The sequence below is a fragment of the Cygnus olor genome, chromosome 4, assembly GCF_009769625.2.
Source record: "Cygnus olor isolate bCygOlo1 chromosome 4, bCygOlo1.pri.v2, whole genome shotgun sequence".
NCBI lineage: Eukaryota > Metazoa > Chordata > Aves > Anseriformes > Anatidae > Cygnus > Cygnus olor.
This window is the reverse complement of record NC_049172.1, coordinates 28165155-28181285: the sequence shown is the minus strand read 5'-3', so window position 1 is coordinate 28181285 and position 16131 is coordinate 28165155. Positions and strand designations below refer to the sequence as shown.

The following is a 16131-nucleotide window of genomic DNA, read 5'->3' as shown; positions in this document are numbered from 1 at the left end:
ACTGGAAGAGGTATATCCGATATTTGTAAACTGTGTTGGAAACATCTGTGCCAGCAATGGCTCTGAATGAAATACTACTTTATTGCAACAGAAGAGGGAGGAAATGCAGATTGTGATTATAAAGGACAAGAAAGCAAATGGATGTAATGAAGGAAGGTGGAGTCAGGCAAGACAAGAAATTAAACACAATACATTCTAAACTAGGTTGAGTGAAAAAATAATTGCTATCGTATACAAGAACTATGTATGAAAAGTGCTTGGAAAGCAGTAAATATAGAGATGATTGGGTACTGATTTTTGGACAATTAAGTAGGCATGAGCTTCCAGAGTAATGTGACACAGGCATCAAAACTAAAGTTTGGATTCTGTGTTATCTGTAAAGTCTTATTTATTACCTCAATTTTTTAGTTTTGTGTATGTCAAATTGTTTACAGGTATCCAAAGAAGCCCAGACATCCAGGGAGAAGGCTTATAAATTGTGCTGATATGAATTTTTGTTATTCAGTGCAGAAAACTTATCTGTGGAAGAAATCACAATTCAGTTGTTTGCTTTTGTAAAGTTCTGTGTACCCAAGCACCATCTGTAATCCTACTGAGTAATCGCCATGAGGTTTTGTAGCACATTTAAAAACAATGCTGTCTGCCTGCCTCTTCTGAGGGCATGAAGGGAGAAATCGTGTTATTTTGTACTTTCCTACTATGGTTCGCATATGTGAAATTACTTTCTCTGATATTTCTAAATAGTCAAAACTTGCTGTGTGATGTGACGATAGTAGCTGAAGACATGGAAATTGCAGCGCATAGAGTTGTGCTAGCCGCCTGCAGTCCCTACTTCCATGCCATGTTTACAGGTACCAAATGTTTCAATACTTACTATGTTCTAATCCAATCCAGTTGTATAATGCACAAAATTAAATAACTTTTGCTTTTTAGGGTCTCATTTAATTTTTAGTTAAGACAATAGGAACTTTTTATGAATTTATGTGCTATCTGAGGACATACTGGCAATTAAACCTCTGGTAGCATGGCAAATAATTTTTAAAGCCTCCTTTATTTAAACTCGTTTAAGTTTAATAACTTCAGTAAGCTGGAAATAGTAGAGTTGTTATACTCTTGAAGACTGTAGTAATTTGACTTGTACAAAAGAAGATTAAAACAACTTTCATGTGAATTCTGAAGTAAATTATGTCCTTTAACAACTACCATTGCTGCGTTCTTCAGTTCACGAGTATTCTAGGCTGTTAGCAGGTAAGAAAGCTTTCTGTGGGTTTGGCTGCCTGTAGCTGGAGTATGTGTTTCAGTCCACTTAGGATAATTCTCTGTGACAGAGGTACTCTGCGTCATTGCCACAACTTTTCTGTGCAGGCTTGATTCTCCCTCTGCTTGCTCTGCGCTGATCAAGTTGTTGCTACGATAGGAATGCCAGAAGGCTTGCTAAGCTAAAACAGAGTTAGATTCGTAGTACCCTACAGCTGAATTCCTTTACTGTGGGTTTAATTCCGTGACGGTTATAAATCACATTGAAATCATGCAGAACTTGGAGTCAAAGAGAGAATGCTACTAAATGCTTGTTAAAATTAATTTTGAAAGTTTTGTCTATTCCTTCTCAAATCTTGTGCTGGTTTGGTCCGTAATGTTGCCTGTTTGAAATTAAGAGAGTTCTCTGCAATGTATTACTTCAGAGCACCAGGTCAAACGGAGTAAAAAATGTGACTCTTGGCATGCCAGTATGCAAGCAAAATGGAGTTTTAATAACTCTAATTGTATGTAACTGGAAGACTGATATAATTTGAAATACTGTTGTGACCTGGGGAAACAGCTGATTATTAGCAAGCACTTTACTGAAACTGAATAAGTGTAGAGTTCAGTATAGTTTTGATTCTGTACACAAATGTTATGACACAACCAAAGCTAGGAGAGGAGTCACTAGGAGCAGAAACAAACGCTTTCAAGTTGTGTATAAAACATCACAAAGCTTCCACTTAAATAGCTGTTCTTCTAATAGTTCTTCAAGTTTGTGTGTATAGTTGAGACAGACATTCCAGGTGACTAATACATTCCTTTTTAACTTCACTGATTTCTTTAATTTTAAAATGAAAACAGATGTTTATACAGTTCATCACCTAAGTAATGGAGAAACACAAGCCTCTTAATCTTTAATGCAGAACTAATTTTTGTCGACTGTCACATTGAAAATATTCTTTACTCGTCGTACAGGTTCATTTTCTGCTTTCTGTGGCATACAGCAGCTTGGTTACGACATTTCTGCTTGTCTGAGTGCCCTTTCTGTGAGGAAGTTTATTGCCCTTCAGGAGTGCCAATGCAGCAGTGTCTGTGGCTACTCTCCAAGTGGAATCACTGAAATCATGGTTCTTCCCTTACTTCACTCCCTCTTGAAGTTTTGCTTGTTTTATGTTTTCAGACATAGGTCTTCATTGACCCCCTGTGGAGTGGGAGGTGGGAATGCTCACTTGAGAAAAGGGTGGGGACCTTCTAACCCACACCTCTGGGGCAGTGTTTGTGTAGTTGGTGAACCACATCAGTGGGAGTTTAAATAGAATTCATGTGTGGCTTCAAAATGTATCAACAGATTTTATACTACTATTATATGCTGTTCTCAGCAAGGACCAAGTGTCCTGTCAGTAGATTTCAGCTATTCTGCACAGAAATAATCCCGAAGTTCATCATAATTGTTATCTTTGTGAATCCTGCGATTCATGCTTCTCAGGTGGAGTTGTATTCTGATCCAGCAATCTGCAAGTTCAAATAAGTAAATTTGATCCATTAACCAGCTACAGGGTTACTTGTTCTTGACTAGAAATTGGAAGTTTATATTTAGGCACATTTTTGCAGGTTAATTCCATCTTTCTCTGAGTCATTAGGTACTCGTGGCTGTGCAGCGTAGGGTTTAGCATTAACTGTGGTCCAAACCTCTGACTTTTTTTTTTCCCAGTTTGCACTTCTAATAGTAGAAGTAGCCCTATTAAATACCCAGAAGAAAAAGTTACTGCCTTTTAAAGTTACAAAATTTAGTAAGTTAGTGACAATTATCTTGTAAGCCAGGGCAAATGGGGAAGAAAAATTAACCATCCAGGAGTATGTTACCAGGAACAGTTTTTTGTGAATTCTTCAGTGAAATTCTTCAGAAATATTTATCATGATCCTGAATCAAATATGCCTAAATGATTAAAGGAAAGAATGATGAAACATCATTGAAGGGGCACTTCAGTGGGTGACCCGAGTTTATTATTCTCTTTTGCCACAGCCTATGTGTGGAGAAAATTGCCTATTGTTAGGTGCTTACCTGCTCTCTTCATTTCTATTCTCCAATTGTAAAATTGTTGTTGTTTTTTTTAAATAAACAAATAAATAAACAAACCCCCACACCTTCCTTACATTACTGTTGCGAGCTAACCATATTAGCTTTTAGATAGCCTTTAGTAACTTCAGCTCCCCAATTGCTCTGCAGCTCCCGCTTGGGAGGTTGGAGCAGCCCAGCACTTTCCTTTCCATCTCACTAACAACTCTGTGAGGATATTGTGGTACAGCTGTCCGTGACACAAGTGCTTCAGAAGGCTGAATTCTAGACTGAGAATGCCTAGCAAGTGAGTCGATGGTTTTCTGCATATGGCCGTCAAAGTCTGGATCATGAGAGGACTCATTCAGCATCGTAGTAAGACCGCATCTCCTTTTAGCACAAAAAGTAGAAGCCTCCTTTTTTTCCTGTAGGTACCGGGCAATATTGTTAAACAGAGAAGATGCCTATCCATGGCTTCAGAAGCGTTTACACAAAATCTGAAAACAAAACCAATGTGCTTGCAGAATATCCAACTCTGCTTTCCCACACACGCGATTTTCCCAAGGGACCACCTCCACAGCAGCTTGCATAATAAATAACTTTTTGCATGCATGCTCTGAAGATCAATAGGTTTAATCTGTGTCAAAGAAGTTTGAACTTGGAACACAAGGCCCTGCAAAGAACATGCTACAATCATCTTTCACAGGTGTAGGGAAATGTTTCAGAAGAGAAGGTGGAAGAAGTCTGTAGGGGCTGGATTTTACTCTTTTTCTTGTGGTTCATCATCAGAGCTTTCCAGAATGCTAGCAACTGGTGCTGACATTAAATAGTAGTACATTGCTGTAGGTGGTCTTCTGCGCTGCCTACCAACTTTAGTTGATTTAAAATAAATTCCTTAGCCTTGAGCTCAAAAAACAGCATGAATAACAGTAACAAATTTCTTAGTGATGCTCTGGGTAAAGTGCGCTGTCTGTCATCGATCCTAGAGGACATAGGGTAAGAAACAATGAAAACGTGTGTACTTCCTCAAGAAGTATCGGCAACGATAAGCATCTTATGGTTCTCTTCCCCACTGTCTGCTCTGTGGTTGTGTAGGTTAAATGTTACCTTCAATTCCCTTTTCTCTAGATGTTACGGGGAAAAAAATACTTATCCAATGTAGAAGAACAAATGTATGTATCCAGAGATAGGGATTTACTTTTCCAAAGTGCGAGTTTATATATATCTATCAGCGTCACCAGCGTAGTTCATATTTCACTTCTCAGTGCAATTTGGTGCAATAAAGGGATGGTGCAATAAAGGTCTGAGATGCCCAGATGTGTGGTTGGTAGTCACAGAGAAGGTGTAGTCCTTTCTTCAAAATGTCTCCTTAGGCAATTACTTTGGATGCAAACAGAATGTTGCATTTTGAGAAACATCATATTTTAGAAGGTGGAAGTTATTTGCAGGACTTTCTATGAAGATCAGTTATGGCATACAGCCAACGTGTCAGCCTCCACAAAACAAGATCTAATAAGTTTTCCCTTGCTTTCCATGTTATCTTAGTTTGAGTTTTAATTCTTAAATCAGATCTGTAGCGGAGGGAATAATAAGTAGGCAAGCCAAGTATGTATGTTAATTCTTCTGTGGGGATAGAATTTTTCTTTTTTAAAGTAAAATGACCCCAGACTGCATTTCATACACTCCTTCTATTAAGAAGTTAATAAAGCAAGTGCATTTAATTGATTGTTTTGCCAGCAAAATGTTTTTGTATGTGTTTGAATTGAAGAGTCTTATTTAGGTTTGATAACAACATTTTACTGATATTGTATGCTGGCAAAAATAGGTCAACAGTAGTAAAAGTCTAACGCAGGTAGCATTCACGTGATAGTAACAACAGTCTTCTTTTCTCCTTGGGAGAGATGAAGGGAGGGAAAATTGATTTCTTATTAAAGTTGCCTTATTATTACAACTGATCATACATAAGCATTCCTATTGTAGGCAGGAGTAATTACTATTAAACTATTAATTTTGACCTGTATTTCTACCTAATTTACTTGACTACCAAACTGTATTTGTAGGTGAGATGAGTGAAAGCCGAGCAAAGAGAGTTCGAATAAAGGAAGTCGATGGTTGGACCCTCAGGATGCTTATTGATTATATTTACACTGCTGAAATTCAAGTTACAGAAGAAAATGTGCAGGTAAGAGTGAGAATATTTTCTGCAACCACAGAGATATAATCCACAGAGTCACTTAGTTTGCCAGTGTGGTTCAACTCTGAGGGAAATCTCTTCTGCAAACCAGAAGTTTTTCAGGCCCTGTGCCTACAAAGTCGTACTGTTTAAATTCTGGGTTATGTTGAAGGACCGTTGAAATAAATGAAGTCTGTTGACTTTAATGGGCTTAAGAATCAAGCCTCATGTAATACAATAATATAGATGGTCTACTCAGCCTAAAAATTAATGCTGTCAGCCACCTCTGTACCAGCTCCTCTCTGATACTTTAGTGTAATTTACATAAACAGAGGTAGATTTGCTCTTAAATGTAAAACATGTCTTCCAATTAGCGTTCTTTGGTCAGAATTATTTTTTTTTGCTAGCCTTCAGAATAAATTATTTTTCCTGCTCAATCCTGTACCTTGCCAATGGCCTGTCATGCAGGAATTTTTAGCTTGTTCTGATTATTTTTTTTAAATCAACCAATATCTAGCATGAAGGTTTTTGCCCATCCCACACAAGTAGAGCTAATCAGTTTTTCTATTCAGCTGTGCCAAAAGCTAAAACTTCAATTAGAATAGAACAAACATAAGCTTAGAAAAACAGAGCTTATGTTTTCTAACCACAGATCCTGAAGACAAGGTAGATTTTACTTCCACTATCTTCTGAGATTCAGCTTAGATTTTTTGGTAAGTTTAAAAGTAGTTACATAACAGGTGATACACTTAATTTTCTTGTTTTCCTTCTTGCTTCTATGCCCTTGTTTCTGCTTTTGTTCAATGCTAGTAGTCATTTTGTTGCTCTTGCAGGGCACGAATAATGTTGCTATATTTGGTATTGAAAACTTCTGTTGTGATTGTGCATTCTGAAATTATTGGCTTTTAGTGGGCATTAGGCTGAAATAAATAGCTTCTTATTGGCTGTCGAATCAGATGGAGTCACTGCTAGTTTTACCTATGCTTGACTGAAGGCCTAGAAATGGGATTTCATACTACTAACTCAAATATCCTACTACTAAGCCTTCCAAGTTTTAGATCATACCATAAGGTTAGTTTGTTACCTTCTTAATGAACTGTTTACTTCTGGTCTGATGATGGGTATATGTAGTGAAAAATCTTTCTGAAATTATGCTGTGTCTTGCCCATCCAGTGTTTGTACAAACCCTGGGTGAAATCCAAAGGTGTCAGAGGTTAGCGAGTAGATCTTTTGGGCTTGATCTTGCTGGCTTTTCATCCTTAAAGCAGAATATTCCGTCTTGCTGGCACATCTTAATGGCCGTAATCTGGTACTTCTGATGTGTAACATCAGACTGGATTTCAGAGGCAGCCTACTGTGTTCTGGCTGTAGGTATTGCCTAGGAGGAGGCAGTTTAACCTGATACTGTCAATGATAGCTCTTCTTTGTTCATGGGGAGTAAAAGCCAGCATTCTCTTTCTTTCTCATACAAGACCCATTCAAGACCAGAAACCTCCCAGTTTAAAACTCCTAAGTCTGATATGGCTTTTATTTTCATAGCTCCAGATTATCTGCTGCTTGAAGATAAATAATGATTTTGGGGTTGGTAAAATAAGTAATATGGTGCGGTGAGGGATATTAGAAATTTGTGGTTACTTAAGTACTGGGAAGACAGTCAAGCTTTTAAGTGAATTTGGATTTATGGCAATATAGTTGTGTTTTAATGTCGGTATTGAATATATTTGTAATATTGTAATGAATGTAAAACTTTCCTTCCTTTGTCACCTTCATCATCTTTGTTTTATTAGTGCTAGCATGCACTGTTTATTTGCATTATGGCAGGAACAAACACAATGGCAAAACACCAATACACTGAAGCAAGTCTTTTTCTTCAAGTTTGAAAGTCAAGGTGGGAAAACTGTGAATTTCTGAAAACTTAGAATCCTAGCACAGACTCTCAGGCTTCAGTTAAAGCTGTGTTCTCTCCATAAACATGATGCATGCTTTAGCGCTCAATTTTGTGTCTATATGTATTGCTAGAAGGTGTTGTGAACTACCGTAATGGCTCAGAATTTATTTTGTTGAAATATAGTTCCATGAAAACCTAAGATGCCATGTCACCCTAACTTTGTATTTGTGCTAATGTGCTTAACTGGAGTTTCAGCTTGGAGGTAGCATCTTATGATTCTCATTCTGATATCCTTCATGGGATTTCAAGTGTGTTACTCTGCCTTTTCAGGTTATGCATAGTAAGAATTAGTGTTGAATTCATTTCTAATGTGTGAACGCTTCACATTCAAGTGATGCAGAATTGCTAAGCAGCCTTTGGCACTAAAACAGCTACACTGTGTATTTATGAATAACTGATTATAAATGAATATTTAATGGAGTAGCCAATCTCACTGGTCTTTGTCAACAGGTGAGTAACGAGAAGCTTCTTTCATTAATACCTTACTTGATTTAGACGAACAGGAGAGTTGTCCCTTAAAGCTTCTTTGGAAGTTCCAAGTAAGAACCATTCTTTTGTTCCCCACTATTGTGTTCTCACTTGTATGTTTTTGAGCAAGAAGGATTTAGAAAAGTTGGGTGTAATCAGTGAATGAGGAGAAAAACTTACTTACTTAGTGCATCAAACTATCAACACTGGAGGAGGCCCTCAGCGCTGGTTATTATTTCCTACATAAGTTAACTGTAGAAGAAAACAGTTGTTCTTTTCTGCAGTTCTTAGTTCAGTGTCAATCAGTTTTCCCCACGCCCCCAACAGTTAGCTGGTATATGAAAAAGATGTATGTTCTCCATTTTCTTCTAGTATTTGTCCTTCATTTAAAGGTACTTATTTTATCGTTCCTCAGTAATGGCACTCACTTAGCATAATGCTATACCAGTGTTTCTGTCATTTTTACTTATGTCACATTTTCCTACATACTCACCTCTGTTCTCCTTTTTTTCCCAGAAATGGCATTAACTGTCAGACCTGATGCTGTATCACATTCTCATGTTTTAAGAAGAGATCATAAAACTTAATGTTTTCAGAAGGCAAATCAACTTTCTTGCACCTGAAATTTTTTCAATTCCCATATAGGTACTAACTACACGCAGTGCACAACGTGGGGGAGTTAGTTACTATAAGAAGCTCATGCATGAGTAATTCTCCCACATGATGCGTATGCATTTCAGCATGTATTTAGTCAGCCTTACACCTAGGGTAAGCCGAGCACAAATATATCAGGGCAGGAACATGAGAAGAAATTCCTGCATATTATATATTCCTGAATAATATATATTGCAAATACATGAACACACAATATAGGTGTATGTTTCCTTTATAACTCTCAACTGTTTGTGCACAGATTGCCATCTGAAGCATAAGGCACGCTTCCATACGTATTGTGTCCTAGGGCATGGTGATGAGAGTTTCCAGCATGCTTCACTCGAGGTGCTCTAAGGACAGTACTACTTTTACCATGCCTAATCTTTACTGGATACTGACTGAAAGGCAAAAATAAAATTTTGTGCAGCATGTTACATTCCTTGTTTGTTCTTCTCCTGAACATTAAGATAACTCAGGGTCAAAATACTGAGAATAAATTTTTATGTTTAGAAGTGGTCTGTTTGTGATGCATCACCTACAGTTTTATGTGGGTTGGACATGTAAAAATGATCTCTGTTTCAGGGCTAACAGTTTCTTCTGAAACTGCTGTATTACCAGAATATCCAGATTGGTCACAAAATTGTGTTTTTCCTTAAGCCTGTCTTTGGTGGTGGTTTTAGATTCCCTCCTTCAGTACCCTTTCCACTAAGGGACAGATACACCACTTTATTGGATTTTAATTCAAAAGGAGGGGTCAGGATCATAGAATGGCTTGGGTTGGAAGGGACCTTAAAGCCCATCCAGTTCCAACCCCCTGCCATGGGCAGGGACACCTCCCACCGGACCAGGTTGCCCAAAGCCCCATCCAGCCTGGCCTTGTACACCTCCAGGAGTGGGGCATCCACAGCTTCTCTGGGCAATGTAATCACAATGGGATTACCAGTTCAACAAATTATGGCACATCACTTACACAACAGCAGCTGTTTGTGGTTTTACCTTCAACAAAATATAAAATGATTTAGTGTAAGACAGTTTGTAAGACTCACATTACTCTACTTTGTATTTGCTAGTCTTTGAGCGCTTACTGATCAAATTAGTGTAGTTGAAATTCCAGTGAGCTTCAGAGCAGTACTGTCTTTGTATTTGAGCTCAGAGTCAAAATACTTCTGGATATATTTTGATGCTTACCAAGCTTTATCCTCAAATGAGATATTGTGTATACAAACTGGTGATTAAACTAGCCGTCTTTTTGTAAGTTAGCAGAATTGTGACGTTAGAAAGAGCATAAAACACATGCTGCATGTTTCTTGAAACTAGATTTGTTTTAGGTACCCAACTTTGAATGTTTTTCAAGAGTTTCTAAAGCCTGCCATTAAATTATACCCTTTGAACACTGAAGAGCATCTCATTTCCCATATTGGATGAAATGGATGCCCATTACCTTCCAAAGGGTTATATTCAGTTTTCTTTTGAACGTACCAGATTTTCCAGTTTAGATGAGGTAGACTTTTCCTTTCTAGAACTGAAAGCTGCCTGTCCTTTACAAACTCATGACTGGGCATCGTAAGAGGAGAGAGTTCATGTAGGTGCTTGAACAGAGACATGCATTCTGTGTCCTGGAAGTGTGCCTGCTGCTGTGTAAGTGGGTGGGAGAGATAAAAGAAATATTTATTCTACAGAACTGAATGCTGTGAAGCTTTCATTGAATCTTATCATAAGGTAGGTTCTGTTTTAAATATATCGCCATACATATATATATATATATATATATATATATATATATATAAATGTGTGTGTGTGTAACTGCTTTGAGCCAAGGGAATGCTGAAACTGCTTCCACAGGAACTTGGCTGTTCTCCTTTAGAGAGCCTATGAAAGAGTTGCCTGGAAAAAAATACTGCAGTTGGTTTAGGAACCTAAGAAGGGTAGGGAGGGAATGATTTTGATCTTGATGATCGTGCTGTAAGTGATGATCATAAGTAAATCCCTACTGGTCATGATTAACACTCTGAATGTCACCAAGACCAACAATTTATATAGGTGCAACACCTCCCCAGTCAGACTTGCCACTGAAATGCGGTACTCCAGAAGATAAGCTTATCCTGAATTAACAGCAATCTCTGAATGGTTTTCAAATAGAGTGTTATACACCAGATAGTGCAGTTTGGTGATGACAGTGTGGGTAATGATAGCAAATTTCCTGGCTAGAAACAGTCAGTCTTCTAGCAGATGCATGTAACTTAATAGAACTGTTACTGCTGTACCACAGGTTGAATTCGATATCGCCTAAGTTTGCAGGCTGGCTGTTGGTAAAGGCTTTCTGTTTACCTCAATTTGCCATTATTTACTGACCACAATTACTTGGTGACAGCATTTTGAAATTATTCTTCAGACAATACTTGTACTTCCTGTTGAAGTTTTGGCTATATTATTTATCAGTTGAATACAAGTTTTGAGTTAGCAGATGTATCTTTTAAGACAGTGCCATTATGTCTCTCTCCACAGTACCAGGTCAACTTTTTGATCTTGGTTTAGCTTCCAAAGCCTTTCTAGAAATGCCACTTGAATGTTTTTGTGATGAGAAAAGAGCACAGCCAAACTTGTGGCCGTGTATTCTTGCTGTTTAGCTGCTGCTGTTGGAAGCAATATCCTGGGCCACGCGAGCATCGTTTTGAGCCAGCAGGGCTTTTCTTAAGAGGCTTCTTGCTAAGTTTGGCATGCTTGTAAAGGAGAATGAAGTTATTGGTCAGAAAATACTATTGCTATTGAATAAAACAGTGATACTTTTTTTTTCCTTGTAAATAACACATTTTGTGGAGTGAATGCATTTACTGTAATGTGTTTCTTAAGCCCTCCTGAAATAGCAACAGAAAAGGTGAAGCAGTATCACACTGATTTCTTTGTCAGTAGTTGCGTTAGAATTTTTGTTATAGAAATATCTCTGACTGTAATGTAAAGTTTATAAATATCATTGACAACATCTTTTGAGCTGAAATCTGTGAATTGGTATTTCCTGTGATGGGGATTTAACTTGACAGTAACTCTCGGCACACAGTTTTTTAGACAGACTGTTAGGCCAAATGTTCATTAAGACTATACAGCCATTTTTCAAGCTGTTCATATAGTTTTATTTTTCTGAACTGATATTGAATGTGCTGTAAACTTAACATTTTGGACAGATTTGGCTGATGACAATTGATGGAGTTGCTCTAAAATGGTTTTTATTTCCATGTAAGGTTAAATAACATGAAATGTGAAATTGTCATACTATGTGACTTGTCAGCACCACCCAAACAAAAGTGGTCTTTTGTACTGTGCTCTGGTGCCTCAAATTGGCACAAATAATATTTTGACCTGTTAAAGATGTGATAATCATCCTCCATGCTGCAACCCACCCCTGCAGCAAGTACATGTCTGGAAAATGTTAGCTAACATGAAGGGCCAAGTGTTAAACCATACACCTGAGCCCTTCTTCTGTGAGTTCCCGTAGGTAGAAGATATTTTTTTCAAGATACAGCTTTTATAAATGAGGTACAGGCACACCACGTCTCATCAAGCAGAAGCAGTTAATGCTCTGACTAAATCGTGAGTTGCATTATTTTTCTTTTTAGATGAAATATCTCTGTCAGATATGTGTGATTAACACTGTTGTCTGTAACTACTGCTTCAGCTACTGGACCGTCAACTTAGTTAGAATCAGGGCTAAACTTCAGGAATACCAGTACCAAACATTTCTCTTAATAGCACCAAGGTATTTGAAGACTGGTGTGTCCTAGAGCGCAGTCACCCAGCCTTACTGCTTGCTCCTTTCCTGAATTTCATGGGCTTTGCCCTTGGGAGAACATTTGGGGAAGAAAGAAAAAGGGAAGGCTGAAGGACAGCAGTATATATAGAGATCTTAAGGACAGAGGGAGAGGGTATCTAGACTGATTCTTTCAACTTCTTGGTTGATGAAACATCTTTAGCGTTCCTTTAACAATCTTTTAGGTGATAATTTGTGTAAAATGTTTGAAACCGGCCCTCCTCCCCCTGTATCCCACCAATGCTATATGAATGGCTAGGTGCTAACTACTGAACCTTGATGTGATGGATTGCAATCCTGCTTGGTTCTGAAGGAATTACAAAGCTGCTTGTGATCCTCAGCTCCCTCAGGTTCTGTAGCCTGCACCAGTGGGTGTTTGTTGGACTTGACTTGATCTTGAAACCTTTTTTTTCTTTTTTTTTTTTTTCCGTTCCTCATCCTATTTCATTTTACCATCATTTTTACACTTCCTCAATGGAGACCTAGAGCTTTCTGTCCATAAATAAGCTCTTTTTTTTATTATTATGTGGTTTCTGGCAACTCCACTGATTCTTGAAAGTATTTTTCTTTTAAATTGAGTTTTATGTAATAGAGATATTGAGTATCAGAAGATATCATTTGTTGGTGATCTTATTTCCTTGACACAGGTAGTATTGAAGCTTTAGGAGGAAATGAAATTCTTTATAGGATCATCTTACAGAGCTTTAAAAATAAACAGGGTTTTGGTCTTTCTGACTATCATGGCTGTGATGGCATTGCTACTAAATTCTGGAAATTCTTGCAATTTACAAAGTTGTAACCAAAGTCGTTCAAGTTAAAATATTTTATAAAATTAATGACTTCATGATTAAAACTGAATTATAAAATCACTTAATCCTGATGTGGATTGAAACCTCTCTTTTTATAGTAATCCAAACTTTCATTTTTATTATTTTACGCCTGCAGAGTTCCAATAACATTAGCGGGTAGCTTACACTGCACAGAGGCATTTAGATCCAAGCACATATGATGAATTTCATTACGAAATCTATTAATAGAAACATTAAATTTTAGTGGGCAAGAATTTAATGTTGGACTTGACAGTATGCCTCTTTAAATGTCTTGGTCATCTTGGAAGTGTACCAGTGGAGCACCACTGTATTTTGCTTTTATACATATTTTAGATGTTATGCCTCAAGCAACTGTCTGGTTACCTCTTTTGACCCATTTTGTTTGTATTTGTGACAGAAGCTTTGAGGATTTTAATAATATGGGGGCAAAACTAATATGTGACTTAGCTGGAGGAGAGACAGTGGCACATTTCTGGAGTTTGTACATATTGTAACACAAGTTAGGCAGCAGTAAAAGAGCTAATTTTTGCAGTGAAAAAATCCTACCATGCGTTCTTCACTTGCTTGTATGTGGCTACGTTTCAAGAAAGCGCGTGTAGGAGGGAAGGGAAAGGAGAATGGTGATCTTTCTACAGGTGTATCTTATTACCAATGAAAGCTTCATTAATTTGTGCTTTAAGCGAGTAAGCTCTGCATAAAAGATCTGTGGTCTTGTGCTGACTAAAATAAAGAGGAAACAGCTTTGTGGGGAACCTTAATATTTTGTTGTATGTCAGTTTTTAAATATGTACTGAATAGTATGTTTTGACTACATTTTTTCCCCATAGCATATCTTTTGTGGCTTTAGCTATTATGTATGTGTGAAGTAGAAACTGCCTGGTTTCTGGTGTACAGTATTCATTTATTATATAAACCCTATCTATTCTGCAGTATACATATTATCACTCTCCTTTCTATGTTTTTTATTTTCCTAAGAGTGCAAAACTGGTGTGTTTGGTTTGGCTGACGGTACGCTCCAGAGCCACACACCATGCTGATAAATGTTTGATGCCCTGCTAAAACGTTTCCTTTTTTTTTTTCCCCTTGGTGATGTGATGGAAGGATGGATAGCACACTGTGTACTTCGCAATAGGAAGGTATTGGGGCCTGCTGAATCTGGTAGCAAGGCTGCTGCACCTCCATGTCCCCAGGGTCCAGCCAGCAGGGAGGCTGAGCATGTCTTTTCGATACAGACATACTTCTATACAGTGTGGCCAACTGCAGAAATGAATGCAGGCAGAAATATTTTGCACTCACACAAGCACGAGCAGCACCAAAAGCTTCACCCGTGGAGGACTCTGGCTGATGAAGGGTGAAGGTCCGTTAGTGGCACATACATACGTGTACACAAACACACCCTTACCCCTCAGTAGCTGGCTTACACACTCAGTGTAGCTGTCCCTGGTGGATCCTGGCTCTCTTGAAGTGCTGGCACCTGGGCACATGAGCCTCAAGGCCTGCAGCCCTCGCCTTGGACACAACTACACGTGTGTGCATCCCTCCAGTAATCGTGCTAAGGTACTTGGTCTGTCTAGTACCTGGCCCAGGATTCTTGCTTTCCCTACGTGCCCCATACAAGTGGGGGTCTCATTTGTTCTTTCCAAAACCACCATAATCCCTTCCTTTTCCTCACTTCTGTCTTCAGTTGGACTGTATTCCCTCAAAGCCTCCTGTACACGACTGTGCAACAAACGCTTCTTGCATTGTGGTGCTAGACCTAGAGAAGACCTTCCCACGTTCCATTTTGTGCAACAAGTGCTCCCCTCCTCCCCCAGTTCATAATTCCTGCTTCTTCATTTATTGATAACATTCTTTACTGTTCCCTCTCCTTGTTTCATTAGTTATGGATGACAGGCTGAAGTTCCGGGAGGGAGGGAGCAAAAGGAATTTGTAGAGAAGACAACTGCTGTTTCTGTACAGATTTAGCTTTGGTTAAGACAGAAATAAATGACGACAGGAGCATGAGAACCAGGAAAAGCAGGTGTTATACTAATATGGCATCTGCTGTTCCCTCAGATATTCATGTTTTTACATCCCTGACCTTTATTTCCTCTAGGTACCTCTGCTATTTCTCTATTCTCTAAGTGATGCTTTATTCACATCTTGCTGGCATTCTCCAGCCGATGAATCTCTTTATAACATTTTCTTTTTCCTGTTGTCTGGCTGAATGGGAGATCCCAGAACTTTGTTCATAAAGAAGATTGGGTAGGTAGAAGGGAATGAGCCTTGGAAGAATGAAGAGAAATCTGGATGGAAATCAGAGCTGTCTTTTCACAATTTGTAGCTGCTAAAAAGAAATGCATAAGGGACAAACAGAACTGAGATGTAGCACAAGAGATAAAGGTGGATCTTAAATCTTAATCTTAATTCAGTTTTACAGGCTGAATCACAGAATTTCCCTATCTTGAAATCCTTGTTCCTTCAGAAGATGTTTTGAGGGTCAGGGAAAAAAAAAACACACTTGTTTCTGCTTATCTGGAAAAGAGATTTTTGGGCAGAGAAGATGAGGAGGCTTGTAGCTTGACTTTGTCAGAATGGTCTAAGTAGGATTCAAGGAATGAATCAGAAACTCATGGAGGAGGTGATGAGGTGAGACAGAAGTGGGTTTGAGACAGAAGTACATTATAGAGCAGATACTGATCTGTAATCCTGTTTTTGGTAAGCATGTGATTCTGATTCCTGTGGGAGGTGAAGGGGAAGTCACTGAGGGATTTAAACAGGCATGTTTTATTTAAATTATAAAAATAATAAAAGACTTTTACTCATCACTGCAGCTCTAAATAGAACAGCTGTTCATTTCCTGCATATTGTTTCTTTAATGAGTGATTTAGAAAGTGTGTAGGCTGCCAGGGCCATGCATGAGCAAGGTGTCAAGAACTAATTAAGGTAGAAAGTCCCAGTTATGCCAGTGGACTGTGC

General features: G+C 38.3%; 1 protein-coding gene across 1 annotated transcript in view; it reads left to right on the top strand.

Annotated features, from left to right (window-relative positions):
- KLHL2 (kelch like family member 2) overlaps nucleotides 1–16131 on the top strand; it is a 57573-nt gene that overhangs the window by 6218 nt on the left and 35224 nt on the right. Inside the window, 2 exon segments of the mRNA XM_040555777.1 lie at nucleotides 745–851; nucleotides 5359–5480. Coding sequence (XP_040411711.1) covers nucleotides 745–851; nucleotides 5359–5480 — 229 coding nt within the window.